We start from the raw sequence: 16,835 nt of genomic DNA on the forward strand, positions 1-16,835 counted from the left end.
TATCTTTCTTGACTGCTGGTGTTTTAACCCAATATGGCCTAGAGAGACTGCAAGGTCATTTTCACAAGTAACCACCTCAAATCTGTAATGTAAAGCCAAATGCAGAGAGACATTTGATCAACAGTTAAACTCTAAGTACAAGTCTCTGTAATTTTGCAGTAAATCTGTTTATGATATGTTGTTTGTGTACCTAATTATAAATTTGGAACAAAATTCTCTCTTAGCGTAATTCCCATGATGTCAATAGAGCTTTCATGCTGAGGGAATTTAAGCTAGTTGCATGGTTGGTTTGGTGTAACTGTGAAGATTCTAATGTCATTTTTTTGAAGTACAATTCTGAAATATAACTTAAAATGGTGGCTTAAAAGCACATGTGGGCAAAGGCATAATTAATATACAACATTTCCACAATATCAATATGACCCTGCTAGTGTAATTGAAAACAGAGTTTTGCACCATAGCAATAGCAACATCTAATTTCCTTTCCCTCTGATGCTCACATTTGAGTTGGAATTTGCCAATAGGTCATTAAACTGATAGATACGTAGCATTGGTGCATCCTGCAAAGATAGTATTTTTCAAATGAAGGGCCATACTGGAAATACTGGTTTGGAAGTAAAGGTGTAGCATCTCTGTGTATGTGTAAAGGAACAACTTCATCTTGCAGGGGCCAGGCTATCCTGACCAGTGCCAGGGGATGTGAGTTACCAAAGCCCAGAGCCCGAGGCACTTCCTACCCCCTCCCAGGGCAGCTTTGGCCACAGCTCAGTGACATTTGTTGCTCTGGCTCTTGGGATTCCTCTGCAAGGAATAAATCTGCCTTAAGGAAGCTGTTGTTCGGTTGGTTGCTTTTGATTTTGATGCCTCAGAGAATATCTTTGGTTATTTACTTAATTGCTTTACAAAAGCTTTACAACAAAGATTGACTTTATCAGTGACACCGAGGAGAAAAGAAGTGAAGGGAGAGATTATGTGAGCCCTTTTAATACAAAGAACTGTAGTATAAGTTAAGAAGATTATTTTATCTTTGGCTCCTCTGACAGGTCCCCTGTTACATAAGTGTTCTGCTTTTTTGAGTTAGGTATTGCCTAAAATGTCAGTCAGAGCCATTTCCTGAAATAGGAACACTGAGTTTATTTAATTTGGGGGGTTTAAGTATTTTCCATTTCAGAATAATAAATATAAAAGATATAGGATCTCTTCTATGTAAATGCTACATCCTGGGAATATACAGGAGTATGTTTAGATATACTAAAAAATTCTTAGTCATGATTTTCAGAGTAAAGCTTTGATTTTTGTCCTGACATTGCTACAGCAAGCTTTCACGTCAAAAAAACCCCACTGAAGATGTTGATTCATTTGAAAAGGGATGAAATATCATACTCTCAACTACATCTTTTCATTTTCCAAGCTCCTCCTAGAGAATTGACAGAAGAAGAAAAACAGCAAGTTCTCCATTCAGAAGAATTCCTGATATTTTTTGACCGGACAATACGTGTAATTGAGCGAGCTTTGGCTGAAGATTCAGACATCTTCTTTGACTACAGTGGCAGAGATGTAGAAGAGAAAGATGGGTCAGTTCAGGGTTTTTTTTGCTTTTGTAAATTAAGCTTTATAAAAAGAATTCCAATGCCAGGAAGCCTTAATTTTAAAACTATATTAAAGATTTTTATAGTTAAGAAAAGGTTAAAGTCTCTTTGTGAAGGCTTGGGTCACTTTGTAAGCCAAAAATATTTTGTAAAATAGCTTCATGCCTTACTGCTCTGGGGTTTGGGGAGAGGGATTGACATATTATTCAGGTGGTTTAATTTTTTGATTCATTTTTGGGATGAAATTTCAAATTCTGAAGAAATAATTGAAATAGATAAATGTGTGTATACACATGTATATGTATGTGCATGTATACATTCCAGTAGCATACATCTGTGTGCTTATATCATGACATTTTTACAAATTCAAATTACTGTTGTTTATATTCTACTACTGCCTCAGGTCTGTAATGGATCCCACTGTGCTATGCATTGTGTGGATGAAAATGATGGTCTCCCAAAGTGTTTGCAATCTCAACACATAAGACAAGAGGTGACAGGTTGTGTATTCAGCAACTGGTAGGGGAGAAGAAGCAGCAAAACTCGTTAGGAGAGGAAGTTTTTAAGTTTCAACAACTGCATATCCATTGAAGCCTCATGGCAAATCAGTAGCTGTGTCACACTGAAGTTCCTTACTGGATGTTACTCTAGAGCATCACCCCTGTGGACCGGCTAAATGCATCCGTGTGGCAGCCTTGGACCAGCGCTAAGCTTCAGCCCGTCCTAACCGTGCCAGAAGGCATCTGCCATCTCCACCACTGGGAGGAGGTGCTGTACCTTTAAGATTTCAGGAGTCATAAATAAGAAAGATTTGGTTATAGCTTGGAGGTGAAGATTCAGAAAAGGGGGAGCTGAATGCTAGGACCAGGTTTGGTCCTGAGAAACAAACGTCACAGACATGGCCCAGGGTGACTCAGAAGAATCAGGAAGGCAGTGGGAAATTAAGAAATGTATTTTTGTGAAACAGACGTAAAATTTGTTCTTTGGTGCAGATTCATTATCAGCAAAACAGTTGGTGAGATTAATTAAATCAAGGCGGCAGACTTCCCCAGGTTGGGCAGAGTTTTGAGAAGTAGTCAGAAATTTTGCATTGCTTTTCACAGCATTTGAACCTTAGTACTTCAAAAAATGTCATTTTGTTTGAATTCACACAGAGATGTTCAAGCAGGAGCCAACCTTTCTTTTAACCGTCAATTTTATGATGAGCACTGGTCAAAGCATCGTGTCGTCACCTGTATGGATTGGTCTCTTCAGGTAAGATGTGAAGCTGGGAAATGTTTCCACATATATTTCCAACTTCTCCATAAAAAATACCGCCAGTGCCATTTTTCCCTTTGTTCTGAGGAGTATGATATTATTTCTTAGCTAACAGTAGGGCCCTGGATGAAGGAATGCATGATTCTCCATAAAGAAGAGTAGTGGCCAATAATGAAGCTGTCATATTTGTATATGTTACTTGGTCTTCAAAGCCAGGATGTTGTATTAAAACTATAGGTTAGCAAACATAGCAAGGAAGGAGTCTATTTCTTCTCCCCCGTCCACTCCTTCAGCACATGGAAATTTAAAAAAAAAGGTTTAAAATTAAACCAAATAAAAATAATTTACTAAATATCTAGCAATTTATTTCATAAAGTTATACATAATAATATATAAAATAAATAAGAATAGCAAGGAATAGAATTTATTTTTCCAATAGAATAAAAAAATGTGAAAGTATCTGAACAACTTGAAAGGACTGAAAAGAGGTTTTTCGAAAAATGCTGGGTCCTCTCTTCAAGTGATGGGAGAGGAGGCTGCAGCTGGCCAGGGGCATGCTAAAGCAGCATGCCTGGAAAGTATCCAGTTTCTGTGCACTGAAAAGCATTGTCACTGCAAAATAAAACTGACGATAGAGCTGCTTTAAGCTTCCCCAAACCAATACAGACACATCAGCAAAGCACAGAAACCAGGTTAACTAATTACTCTGATAGAGCTGGAATTAGCGTGCACACCCCTCACCACATGTCATGTCAAATTCATTGGGTCCCAGTTTTGCTCCAGCCCCCCTCAGCCTTTCTGCTTTGTCCCTGTTAGCCTGTTCCTCAGTTTCAGCCTGAAGCAAGGCAGCTGGTTTCCCTGGGAAGGAAACCAAGGAGATTCTGCTCCAAGGTCCACAATATAAGGAAACTATTCCAGGAGGATGTAGACTTGAAAAATGCAGATGCAAGCCAGTCTACCTAGTTGGCCCGAAACCCAGTCTCAGGTGTGCCTTGGTGTGTCAAGAGCCCTCATGCAGCCTGGTCCGGGTAGCAAAGATGCTATAGATGTAGCTCAGAGCAGTGCTAAGAACAAGCTTTGCTTAGCCTAATCTTAGAAGTAGCTGCTTTTTCTGCACCATGTTAGGTGTTGTGTGTGGAGGCAGTATGTGTTTAAGGCCAGGTATGTAAATGGCGCATGTGGGCTGGAGAGAGGCAGTGGATAAGGACCACAGTAACACATCTGTCCTCTCCTTCCCCTTGAAATTGCAGCAGGGCTGCTTCCATCCCTCCTGGTGTTTCTCAGTTAAGGAGGCAAATGACTGCACAGAGGACATGCAGGCAGCATGAGTTGGAGGAAGGATCTCACTGAGCATCCCTGGTAGGCTGTTCAGGTCTGGCTGTCTGACTGGTTGTGGTGCACAACAGCCAGCTGTAGGGAGGCTTCTTGTAATATCCAGCTCATAACCTGTGTGTGAAATGAAGGATTTATCACTTTGCTTTCATACAGAATATCAGTTTAACAACAGGTATGCACTGGTGTGACGTGGGTGGCCTTTAAGCACATATGGATTTCCACAGAAATCAAATAGAAGCCTGAGGAAACACTTATCTTATGTTGTTCACTTGTTCAGGGACTGGAAATTACATGGAATTCTTATCTGATATTTTCCTAACAGGCAGCTCTTACTGTATTCCCAGGGCAGCAAGAAAAAAAGCTGCCTCAGAAGCACACTGCCAAATGTAATTGCTCAGCCCCTCGGGCTCAAAGGCATGTTCTGCTTCCCACCTCTTTGTTCCAGGGTGGCCCCTCCTGCCTTCCCCTCCGTTAACTCCTCACATTCAGCTCCCTGGCACCCCAGCAGGGGCTCCTCCACCCATCGACTTCTCCATGCTGGGGAGCTTCTGCACAAACCCCTACGCTAGCCTGGGAGAAGGGATTGCCTCCTCTCGCCTGCTTTGAGGTATATTATGTGGCAGAAGCTGGACAGGGGTATTTCACCTAACCGCTAGCTCTGCTTCTCACCCACGCTCCAGGACATGTCAGTGTCCAGTATGCCAAGGATAACTTGAATAATCATGGGAACTGCAGAACACATTGCTCAATTTTCTGCGATAAAACTGTTGCTGTAAAACAGCCTAGAGGCAAAGAGAAGCTTAATCAAACAAAGGAGCTTGATGCATTGATTAAACAAGTTATTCTGTTCTCAGTCACATGTAAAATACAGTCCCAAACATGTGGGATCATTCATACCATTAAAGCTAATCCACCAGCCCCTTGATTCTTTTGCAGAGCAAAGGGAAAACAGCTTAGATGCTTCATCAGGGATCTAAGGGAAAGGCACAACAAACTGGGTGTAAACAGAGAGGGAGAGTGGGATCACCTTGCTGTGTCCATGAGGAGGTAACTTAGCTCATCTAAAGGCAAGAAAACCACAGTCTCGGGGATACTGCCATGTCTCTCTTGACTCAGGCAGCAGCCTTGAATGCTCTTTCCCACAGCACCATTTCCACGTTGCAGTCACAGGACAGCTGGGCACCTGGTGAGGACTGAAACTCTGCAAATGCAAGTCGATTTGAGTGAAGCAGCGAGTGTGCAATACTAGAATAGGTTTAGGGTGCTGCACTTAGCTCTGGTTTTTTGAGAGTCAAAAAGCCTCGTAATGGTGTTGCCCAGCTAGGTATGACCCCAGGCATCTGTGTAAACTTGAAACTGTATTTCCAGCCAGATGCATAAACTGTGATTGCAAAACCTACATACAGACCAGCAAGGTTTGAGTCAGTGTTTGTTTATGGCCAGACATGCTGCCAGTGCCTCTAAAACTGGTGCTTCAGACCTGGTCACACACCCTAGCTGGATGCAATCATGCTGCTGGAAGGGCTTGTCGCTTCTGCCTGCCAGGCTATCTGCCCCTTCACGACTGTGGGCTCAGCTGCTTGTGCAAATGGTACCTAACCTGTTCAGCCAAAACGAGATGCCCTGGCAAGAGCCTGCTGTGCACACTGTTTGCTTGGACCTGGGCCAATGTGGGATGAAAAGGTTCAAAGGAGAGGCTGAGTTTGCTGTTCAGAAGTGGTTGTAATCTCTGTCATGGGAGAGAGAGAGAAGAGGGGATGAGATGCTTGAGAGCAGTGGAGGGCAGGCTGATGTAACTGTGTCCAGAAAGGTAGTGTATCAGGTGTGGGATTAAACCACCCTCAGGTCTCCCTCAATTCTTGAGGAGAGAGAAGAGGTGATTGGACTGATGCATGCTCTGAAATCCCATGCAAGTGATTTGGGTGCTAAATTGCCCTTACATGCTGTGCCAGCAGCCAGGGTCTGCTGAGATGTAGGTACAACCCAGTCAGAGCCGCCTAAAAACGGGAAAGAGGCAGCGATGGTGGCCACGTGTCATTGCTGGTTCTCCACACATGGGTCCAGGCTCATTTGGAACAATGCGCTTGAATAGAAAAATCATCAGCTCCATGATGTATTATCTATGGAAGTGTACACAAAGTGGGAAGGAACAGCTGCTGATGGCAAACGTTATAGCTGTGCACATTATTTCTTCCAAATGGATTCTAAGAGCAGAGAGGTTCAAACCCCAATAATAATGTTACCAAGGGTGGTGAGTTTTTTTTAATTTTTAAAATGCCTGGTTTGGACCAAATGCACAGCTCCCAGTAGCACTATTGGCAGTTTCTTTGTCCCACTTCTTTTACATCTACTAGCTGCACTGTTCCCCTATGAATAGTTTAACAGGAATTTACCTGGGAAATACAAAAAGTGACAATGATCATTGAGAAATTTTGAGGGAAAGCATTCCTAGTTTACAAGAAGGTGGTGTGGGTCCTGCAGAGCTTGGGCTGCTGGCTCATTGGTCAGCAGAAGCCACATGCATTCCTCTGAACATGCCATAAGGTCAACTGCCTTACTTTGACCATTTAGAGGACAGAAAGCATCAGAGGTGCTGAGTGTCAAACATGTGAGAGTGGAGAACTGGCTGCTATGGTAGCGGCAGAAAGTAATTGATGTTTTATGGGCAATTTGTTACTTCTTGTGGTGTTTTGAAATGATACAAGGTCATCAACAAAATGTGAAAATCTAATTTTTCATATATGTTTGTATATATATATATTAAAAAACAGAGCAAATACGTATGTGTGTGTTGCATATCTACTTCTATACAACAGCAGATAATGGGTGTACAAGAAAATACGGACCTGATTTTAAAGTGTTCATTGCATCAATCTTACTGAGTCAGTGGAACTTGAGGTCACCCTGTACTTCACAAGATGACCTCAGCATCTTGCAAAATTGAGCTTCTGTGAAGAAAATGTTTTGTTTGCTATTTGAATCATCAAGAAGATCTTTCAAGTGAATAGGAAGAGTGCATAATGAAATAAGAAAGAATAGTTTTTAGGGATGATGAAAAAACTGAATTTCAGAATAAAAGCAAGTCAACACTATGGTCATAGTGTTTTTATTACCAAAATCAATTAAGACGACAGTTTGTCCCTGAAGAAATGGTTAAGCAGATACATTAGCATTACTCAAGCTTTCAGAGTTTTCCTTGCTTTATATTCCCTTTATAAATATCCTACTAGTTGTCTTTTCTGAGCATTAGCTGCAGCAAATAACACTGCCTGTGTGGTATCTGGGAATAACTGATAGAGAGCAAGGAGCAGAGGCTTTAAGGATGTCAGGGACAAGTAAAATATAAAACCAAAATGAAGCTGAATACTATAATTGGACTAGCGTGTATTATAATTAAAACCAGATATTGCACATTTAATGTGAGATTATTTCTGTCTCATCTGATTTTGCATAGGTTCATCATCATCCATCTTATTTCATTTGCTTTTGCTTTTTGTTTCTAGTACCCTGAGTTGATGGTTGCATCTTACAACAATAATGAAGATGCTCCACATGAGCCTGATGGGGTAGCCTTGGTATGGAACATGAAGTTCAAGAAAACCACACCGGAATATGTTTTCCATTGTCAGGTAAGACCGAGGAAGCCATTAATTTCATGCTAGACAGAACAGAGTTTACTACATGGTGCATCTGCCCACTGTTTATATGAAGAGGCTGAGGTTAAAAATAGGCATTTTTGGAAGAAGTACAAGTGGCAGTCCAGTGTTTTTAGAAGGCAACCAGCCTTCTCAAACAATACTGAAAGCCTGTCAGGGCTGCATGTCATTCTTTGTCTATTTAAAACAGTCCCTAGGAGATTTAGTTTATAAAGCCCTTGCACTTATGAAGTAACTGTGGTGTACCACTTCCTCATCGAGGCAGCAACATATGCTTTCCCACCCACGTTAGCTTCCTTGCATCCTCTGCACTCCAAGCTGCCTTGAAAATTGGAAAGTACGCTTTGCATTTCTGGGCATGCGTCTTACTTACAGCTTGATAAAAACAGTCTCGATTACAAGGAAGGACTACTCCAGCAATTCCTGTTTGACTTCCCTTCAGTTAGCAAACCAGTGTTTCACTTCACACAATGCTCCTTTATGATCATACTATTTTAGAAGTTTATGGACAATTCAAAAATTGGTGGGTGTTTTATTTCTATAGGTCTGTTTACTTCTCTTTTGCCACTGGTTTTGTGTGCGAAATGGCACAGCCACATCTTGACAGAAATGTTCTGTTCATTGGCTCTATCTCCGTCAAACTGTCCAAAGTGTGGAACAGGGCTTGGGCCAAATTTCCAACCTCTTCATTAATATCCTTCTGTGGTAATTAAATACAGGACAGTGGTATTCAAAAAGCCATATGGAAAAGTTTCAGCAAGTAAAATTTAACAATCAGAGATTAGTAAAATGCAGATTATTCTGTGGTAGAAATTGCTTCTCTTGGAAGGATATGTATTACCTGGCTAATTGTGTAAGCTAGGTGTCATTTTACATTCAAGGACCAAACATCTTTTTGAACTAAGTTTATGTTTGGACTTGGGTACATTATCAGATGTAACATAGTGGGAGGGAGTTGCTGGAACTGAAGTTACTGCTTCAACCCGATTAAGTAACCTTTAATTCTGGGCATATTTTTCTAATTTGCTATACTGAAAAACAACTTCACAAGGAGTCTAGGCCTGCACAGTAAATATGCCATACAGTTTTATATACATATATATGTATGTGTGTGTGTGTGTGTGTTACCTTTGAAATGAGAACTTGTATTTTTCTGGATATCATATTCAGCAGACTGATGTGTTCTTTCAGACTGCTTAAGATCTTAGCTCAGATCCCATGTTCAAATTCTTCTAGAATGTACATGCAGCTTAATGTTTTAAACAAAATATTCAAGAGAAGAGAATGCCCATTGCATTTTCAGGAAGAATAATCCTTAAACCAGATTGACTTTGCAAGATAATAACCAGATTCAGGGTAGCCCTTCTTGAGTATACAAAGGGAACATTGACTGCAGACATAACAATGTGCTCTGTTAATTAAAAAATCTATCTAGTTTTAAAAAGTACGTACACTTAAACAGGGGAGATATGACTCACTAAACTGAAAGCATTGAGACAGGCTATACTCTCCATTAGAAAAACACACATAGGATAAAGTAGTGACCAGAGGTTTGCCCTGGCAGAACTTCTGTCTAATTCTCTCATTAAGCTGGATGTCCCCCTTTTTAGAACTGGAACATTAAAACCTGTGAATTCAGAGACACGTGTGGCTCTGTGCTTTCACATGCATCCTGGATTCATCATCCTTCAGTTAAATCAGTTCTTCTGTCCAGAAGAAATATTTATTTTCTTTGTCAAACTGTCCACGGATAATTTACATTTTATGTCCATGATGAGTTGGAACCATGTTTGAACCACCATTATGGGGCTTCTGATGTGTGGAATATCTTCTGCATCTCTGATCAGATGGGAATACCCACATGAGATTAAATGGGGAAGCAAAAAGCAGGAGACTTGATCTCTTGAACACAGGTTTTGTTCTAACTGACTCAGATGGAAAATAAGAAAAAAAAAATTATCTTAGCTCAGAGTCTGGAATTCAGTTCTGTAGATGATCATGTTATTCTGTTAGTTAGTGGAAACCAACTGTATTATTAGTCAGCCCTATATCATTTATATTACCATTTTGCAAGAGAAACATTCCCTTATTCAGTCCTGATTCAGTCATTTCTCTAGGTCTTCTGTGAGACAGGCCCAATTTTTCTTCTGCAACGTATGACATTATAATAGTCCTTCCCAGCAGCAAGAGATGAACGCACACCTTATCATTACAGCTAGGTTGCCCAGATATGACAAACACAGGTACTTCGAGTGTATTTTCCCAATAGACCTCTATTTTCCTTTCCAAAGACTTTCTATAAAAATGTGGTCTTAATAAATACTGTATGGTGCTGACTAATATACCTTTTGTGTTTCAATTTTTGGGCTCACAGAGCAAGATATAAGCAAGTAGAAACTCATTTCAGATGTGAGTGTTGAGGAGCTCATGCAAGCCACTTCTGAGAAGCCAAATCAATAAATAGGTTTATGAAGCTATTTCTGAGTAACTTCTAAGAAATTCCACCTCAGGAGTTCTGATAATGTCAATAGAAATAGATATGTCAAGCATCTCTGGACAGCTAAAGAACTGTATGAACTTCAGCAGGTAGAACTTCAGATACCTCTTGTACACATTTGGTATGTTCTTGAAGCTAGTTTTTCTGTCTTTCCTGGTGTATTATATAGATTTAAGTAAGATGATTACCAAGGAATTTCTTAATTTTCTTTGCCTCTTTCTATGACTTTTTGTAATCTTACGTAGGATCATTGAAATTGTCATAATCAGAACAACAGGCTTTCCCAGTGCCATTGCTGAAAGTTGCCAGAACCCAGGGGCTTCAACTAAAGTTGTCTCTCAGCCACGGCAGACAATGATGCAAAGATATATATACCAGCGATGATGGTTTTTCCTAACTCCAATCAGCAAAACATTTGATTTCAGTCCTCAAATGTGAGGGATGATGTATTCTGTAAATGTTTATCTTAGCTGCTGTCACTAATGATCTTACTATTATGAAATTTGTGCCCGATTTATAGTCATATTAGGTTGTTGGCTCGTTAATACAGTGTAGGTGGTAGTAAAATTCATAGCTCTACTATATGTTGTGCTACAAATACTGGGTTCAATTTTAGTTAATATGCATTAAGGGAAAAATTACTGTCAACCAAGTGGACTTGTTTACTCATTAAATCATGTGAACTGCTATGTGATCTATCAAATCGTTTCTGAACAAAACAGTCCTACTGGCTTCTACTCTCTCCTCCTGTGGAATATTTCTTCTACTTATTTTTGCCTTTCTTTGGGTTTTTATATTTCTACTTTACACAGTGATGGTGCTGACACTATTTTATCTGTGACTCCCACAGATTTTTTCCTTTATAGCTCATCATACATCTCTTTACCACAAGGTTAGAAATGCAAAAACAAGGAAGAATGAGGGATCTGGCAATTTGTCCATTTGTTTTCTTATGCAAGCAAAAAAGGGCTTAGAAGCAAAATCAAAGTGGAAGGGTGATATCATTTGCCAAAGGAATGAATGCTCAATGCTTTCTTTAGGTAGTGAGGAATAAAGTGAGCGTGCCGTTAATAACTGCAGAGTGCAGAATGGGAATGTCCTTGTAGGGAAGAGTCAGGGATGTCCTCTTCCCCCACACTGGAGCATCACAAACTCTTCGTGTAATCCAGTGCATTCCAAAGGCAAAACTCAAGCCTTTCAGAAGTACTTTATGAGGCCCTGCAGATGAGTCATCCCTGGTTAGGCTGGTTTGGCGGTATCCAGAGAGGGAATGAATTCCAGCAAAGACATGGAAATCACATTGACTCTCTCGGTTTGGTGGGAGAATTTTAAGCAGTGGTTCACACTGCTTTTCTCAGCTACTGTTGGTCTGTATTCAGGTGGGGGGTGACAAAAACAAAAATAGTATGGCACGTTTATTGATGATATGACTCAACATGAGCTCAATCCTATATCAATTTATGCAGTGCATGGGACTGGACTTGTATGTGAACATTCCTGTATTATCAGTTGATAGAGGAGCATCAACGATATTTCTCAGTCTTACTCTCTTTCTTAGAAAGTACTTATATGTCCATAATGTGCTTTTTCACTGAACAAACAAATAAAAATCTGCATTACCCATTAATTATGAGGATTATTTGTAATGCAATGCCCATTGTTTATGTACAGCTGGTCATCTCTGCCTATGATGTTGTTTCTGTTTCTTGGTGGACTGATCTAAGCTTTCTAAGCCAAAGTGATCTGAAGCAGTATCTGAAACTAACATGTCTGGTTGAGTGAGGCAGATGAGAACTCAGTCTTTGTCCTAAAGTGGCTAGTTGAAGTCTGAGCTATTATACCCTTCCTTTCAGCAGGGCCTGTTAACATGGGTACAGCACTGCTCTTACACCACATCTCATATACAGAGATGGAAGATACAAGGGAAACAAATAATCAGTGGGTCTAGTGGACTTCAGGATATTGCAAACCATTTCCTTTCTTCTGGAACTAAAGAGGGATTATTAGAGTTGGTTGAGGTATCTGGACCTCAGCTTCAAACATCCATCACTTCAAGAGAGGAGGGATGGTCAAAGACAGCTAAAGATATTCGTTTCATGCAAATAAACCAAACTGAATGTTACTTTCTGATTTGGAGGACTGCATTGTGTTTGTAAAGTCTGATGAATTCTGCTTTCCTACACCCAGTCTAATGATAGCAGCAACAAGAAAAAAAATACTACATTGCCTTCATTGTGATTTATTATAGATTATTTCCTGATCTATTAATTTCCTCTTTCTCAGCTCTGTCCTTTCCAAGTGTCTCAAAAGGGCAGTGAGAAGTACAAATCAGACACTTAGAAGTAACTCCATTCAGCATATTTTTAAGGAAGTAGCACATATGAAGTAGCTTTTATTTGAGGAAGCAGTAACCATTTAAGAGTTCTTTCAAGACATCAGATCAACTTTTAGCATAATCACAAAAAGATTTCAGCAGTATATCACTTTTAATAGCTGCAGCTATTTCTGTCCTTTTCCTAAAATGCCATGCAGTCAGATTTACTTGGTTGGTTCCATTTCTTTACTAAACTGTCAATTTTTTGTGGTATATGGAACTTGTGTTTTCTATTTTAATTTCAAGAAAAGCTGTCCATGCTTGGAAAATATTGGTGGATTGGGTACAGAATTCAGCCACTCAGCCGCACCACAAAATGTTTCATTCTCCCCTATCTTTTTTGTAGTGGCTTCTATACACTGTCATTAAGTTATGTGTTTGACCACTCTTCATTGCTTATCCTGGTGTGGTCTTTCCCTTTTCAACTGAATGGATGGAGTCAGAAATGCATATCTTAGAATTAGATGCACTGAGGTAAGTGAAGGGCTATATTTAGTGGCTGATATTGGCCAGAGTTGCCTTTTTTTTTTCCTGATTTGGTTCCTTTGTTGTTGTCTGCTCTTTCAAAATCAACATAAATTCCTTCAGATGTGCTATTTGCTCCAGAAGCCTGTCTTCTAAAGGTGCTGAGCGCCTAAATCCATGTGACTTGTGTGCGGAGCAGGCTGCGGTAACAGCATGAATGACTAATATCCTCCTTTTTCTCTTATCCTTGAGTTTCCTGCTCTGTGGAAGCCAGACCAGAGCTCAGTCCCTCCAGAACTTTAAAAGAAAAACAGTATTACAACAAGTTTAATTGTCAATAAAGTGTGCTTGGAATACTTTAAAAATTAAGCAAATTTTCTCTGATAATTATATTGCTGCTTTTCCACAAAGGCTTCCTCACTTTGTTGCTGCTATCCAAGTTTCAAGTAAGGATTCAGCTCTTGAACCATGAAAGAAATTACAGACCCTAAAATCCCTCCAAGCTTCCCAGAATTTCCTAAGTAAAATCAGTCCCAATAACCAGCAGCATGTCCAGTCCCAGAGCTGACTTGTCTAGTTCCTCCGTTTCTAGTGAGGGGAACTGTGGGCATCTGTGGCCAGTTTTTAAAGTGCTGCAAATCTCAGAGAAGACACGTGTCTCTGAGCTGACTGCGAATTTTCAAAAAAACCCCTACTGCCTTTGGAAAGGGTTTTTTTCATTAAAAAGTGTCCAGTTGTTAAAATAGAACTGGTCTACAGAGGAGTGGGTTTGATGAACAATCACTGAAACTTGGTGCATGATTGAAGAATGAGAGGCAATGGAAGGAGAGAGGTTCAGTCTGCATGAAAGGAAATGGCTTTTCCCCATGAGGACAGTCAAGCATTGAAGCAGGTTGTCCAGACAGGTCATGCAGCCTCCATCATTGCCTTTTCAGGATGGGCTGGATGAAGCCCTGAACAACCTCATCTAATCTCACAGCTGGCCCTGCTTTGAACAGAAGGTTGGAATAGAGATCTCCTGAGATCTTTTCCAACCTGAATTGTCTTGTGATCCTATGATCCTGGATGTGAATCAGAATCTGCCTGTTTTTGTAGCAGTTTGGTAAGTGGACCTCTGAATGTCTGTCTTTTAAGATACTGGGGCAGCTCTCACACTGGGAATGCTCCAGTACCCAGGGACCCAAAATTGCTGCAGAATTTCTGTAACACACACCAAAATGTTTTAAAATTAATCAGGTAGGACCTTTTTATAGATACAGATGTTGTTTTGTTTTCATTTCTATTTCATTTCCTGCTATGCATCGTTGGTAGGATGATCTTTGTGGAGGTGGGTGGAGCTCTTCAGTGCCTGTTCTCCAGGACACTTTGTTGCTATTACATTTGTAACTACGTCGTCATTTGGACACTGTAATAATTCATGCAGATGCACAGGCCATTTTGGATTAAAATTTGGGAGAATTTCTAACTATGCTACTGGGGGAGGAGAATAGTTTCAGCTACAGCTTGTGATAGAAGGACATATTCATTCTGGTCTTATTTTAACATTTTTTTCCTCTGTCCTATTGTGTGTGTCCATGCAGGAACATAGAAATGCAGAGTACAGTTTGTGGTGTGAGGATTTCAGTAAGCAAGAGCCCATGTCTTGTCTCTTAGGCATTTGTTTTAGGTTCTTCCTCCTGTTCTCAGCTGCCACCAGCTGTCTTTTTTTGCTCCTCATATTGGAGTCTACACCACTTCTCGCCTTTGGTGATTAAAAATAACTACAATTTGGCCTAAGATTAGTGCTCCGATACTTGTGGAGGGATTGTGTGTGAGTCAGTAGAAGTTACACCCACACATCCAAAGGCTGAATGTAGTATTTGGAAAATAATTTTCTGTGTCTTAGGTGAGAGGAGAGACCTGCATGTAGCAGATTTATAGAGGGGGCCAAAGAGGACCAAATCTACAAGAGTCAGAGTCGGTTGTCTCCCTGATGCTACTGAACTCAGAGGCATCAGTGGGGGAGGACAGAAAAGGCACTGAAAATGTGGAAAGGTATATTCTGTCTTTGGTGCTACAGTGCCTTATCCAGCCCTGAGATCTCCAGTATGAAATGCCACAAGTCCTGCTTTATTGCTGAAATGCCACAACTGTTAATATGGCATCTGCTAGCATCTGCAGCTCAAGAAAAAGTATGCCATGTTTTCCACAAAGCCTTTCAGTCCTAGAATCTCTTAAAACCGGTTTTATTTCCACAAAAAATCAAATCATGATATTTTTTGTAGCAAGAGTGAGAGAAGAAAACCTTCTTCTAGGCAAGGTCTGAGAGAAACGAAACATTTAGACTAAAGGGATGTCAGTTGGATTCACAGAGTTGTATGCCTTCCCTTGGGTTTACCTGTATCTTTCCTAACCCTTAACAAAGCTGTTTTTTCCATGATGGCTTGGATCTATTGCTATCTTGTGCAGAGCCCTGAAGAGCAACACACCAATCAAAGCCGATGTGTACATTATAACAGTGTAATTGTATGCCATATCCCATCCGTCTGTGAAATGACTGCTAATACAAAAGGTGGGTACAGTTTCCCTGTTAGTAATTAACATTCTGAATTACTTGAGGACTGTGTTTATACATACAAAGTCTGCTAGCAACAGAATGCTCCTTTGCTTAGAGCAGTGCTTAACATGGATCATCTTCCTCATTTGAAACTGAGATTTCAATTATGAATAAAAGAATTAGGAAGTGACAAATTTGCTTGTCTTGGATAGAAATTTTAGGCGGTTCCTGATTCTAAGCCTTTTTTGGAGGGGGTAGAGCATCATACGCTTAAATGATATGCTGTCACTACTAGCAATAGCACTGTACTTTTTGTAGGTAATAGTGATTTGCAATGAATCTGTACTTAAAGATGCTGTTTCTTTTCTTAAAGTTCATGTATTTTTCCTTTCAGACAAAATATAAAAAATACATTGACCACTCAGTACGTCAGGCATTCTTTTTTTAAATTTTTTTTTTCACTGATAACTTGTATCGTGCCTTTCTGAATTACTGGCATCTAATATGCAATATGCAAATCATGCAATTTGGAGAAAACCTAACCTTTGAATTTGCAGAGTTAGACATGCAGTATTTTTAAACTTTAGCTAGCTAGGGAAAAAAAAACAAAAAGATCTCAGTCAAAAACTGTATTTCATAAGAGAAAATTATAGTGATATTGATGGTTTGCCAAAACCTCAAGCAGTGACAAAATCCACAGAGTGTCCTGAAAGAGATGCCTTTGCAAAACCATTCCTTTGCAGATGGCTTAGATTACTGATACTTATAAACGCATGACTTTATTCATTCAACTCAGAATTTTGAAAAACTCTGTTGCTAAAAAATGCAAATTTATCATACTACCCCAAAATCACAGAGAAAAAAACATCAAATTCTGCAATTGTTCCTGAGGGTGTTTTACAGGTTAGTATTGTTGATTTGGTTACATTTCAACATGACCTAGTGTAAAATACTTTAAGAAAATGGGAGGAAGGAAGAGAAAAAAGAACATAACTTTCCTTTGTTGATGTGAACATTATGTTTTAAAGTTTGTCTTGTATATCTGAAACTCCCAGTGCTAAAAGAGTTTTGGGTGAATAAGAAATGCAGGATCAGATGTGAAATCAATAAGTCACTGGGATCCTTC

The 16,835-nt window shown here is 39.9% G+C and overlaps 1 protein-coding gene across 10 annotated transcripts in view; it reads left to right on the forward strand.

Annotated features, from left to right (window-relative positions):
• DYNC1I1 (dynein cytoplasmic 1 intermediate chain 1) overlaps positions 1-16,835 on the forward strand; it is a 198,393-nt gene that overhangs the window by 113,893 nt on the left and 67,665 nt on the right. For all 10 annotated transcript variants that reach the window (XM_074897999.1, XM_074898004.1, XM_074898005.1 and 7 more), the window contains 3 exons: positions 1,412-1,574; positions 2,744-2,843; positions 7,685-7,810. In XM_074897999.1, the coding sequence (XP_074754100.1) occupies positions 1,412-1,574; positions 2,744-2,843; positions 7,685-7,810 (389 nt within the window). The remainder of the gene's footprint in view (positions 1-1,411; positions 1,575-2,743; positions 2,844-7,684; positions 7,811-16,835) is intronic.

The sequence above is a fragment of the Athene noctua genome, chromosome 2 (assembly GCF_965140245.1).
Source record: "Athene noctua chromosome 2, bAthNoc1.hap1.1, whole genome shotgun sequence".
NCBI classification, from domain to species: Eukaryota; Metazoa; Chordata; class Aves; order Strigiformes; family Strigidae; genus Athene; species Athene noctua.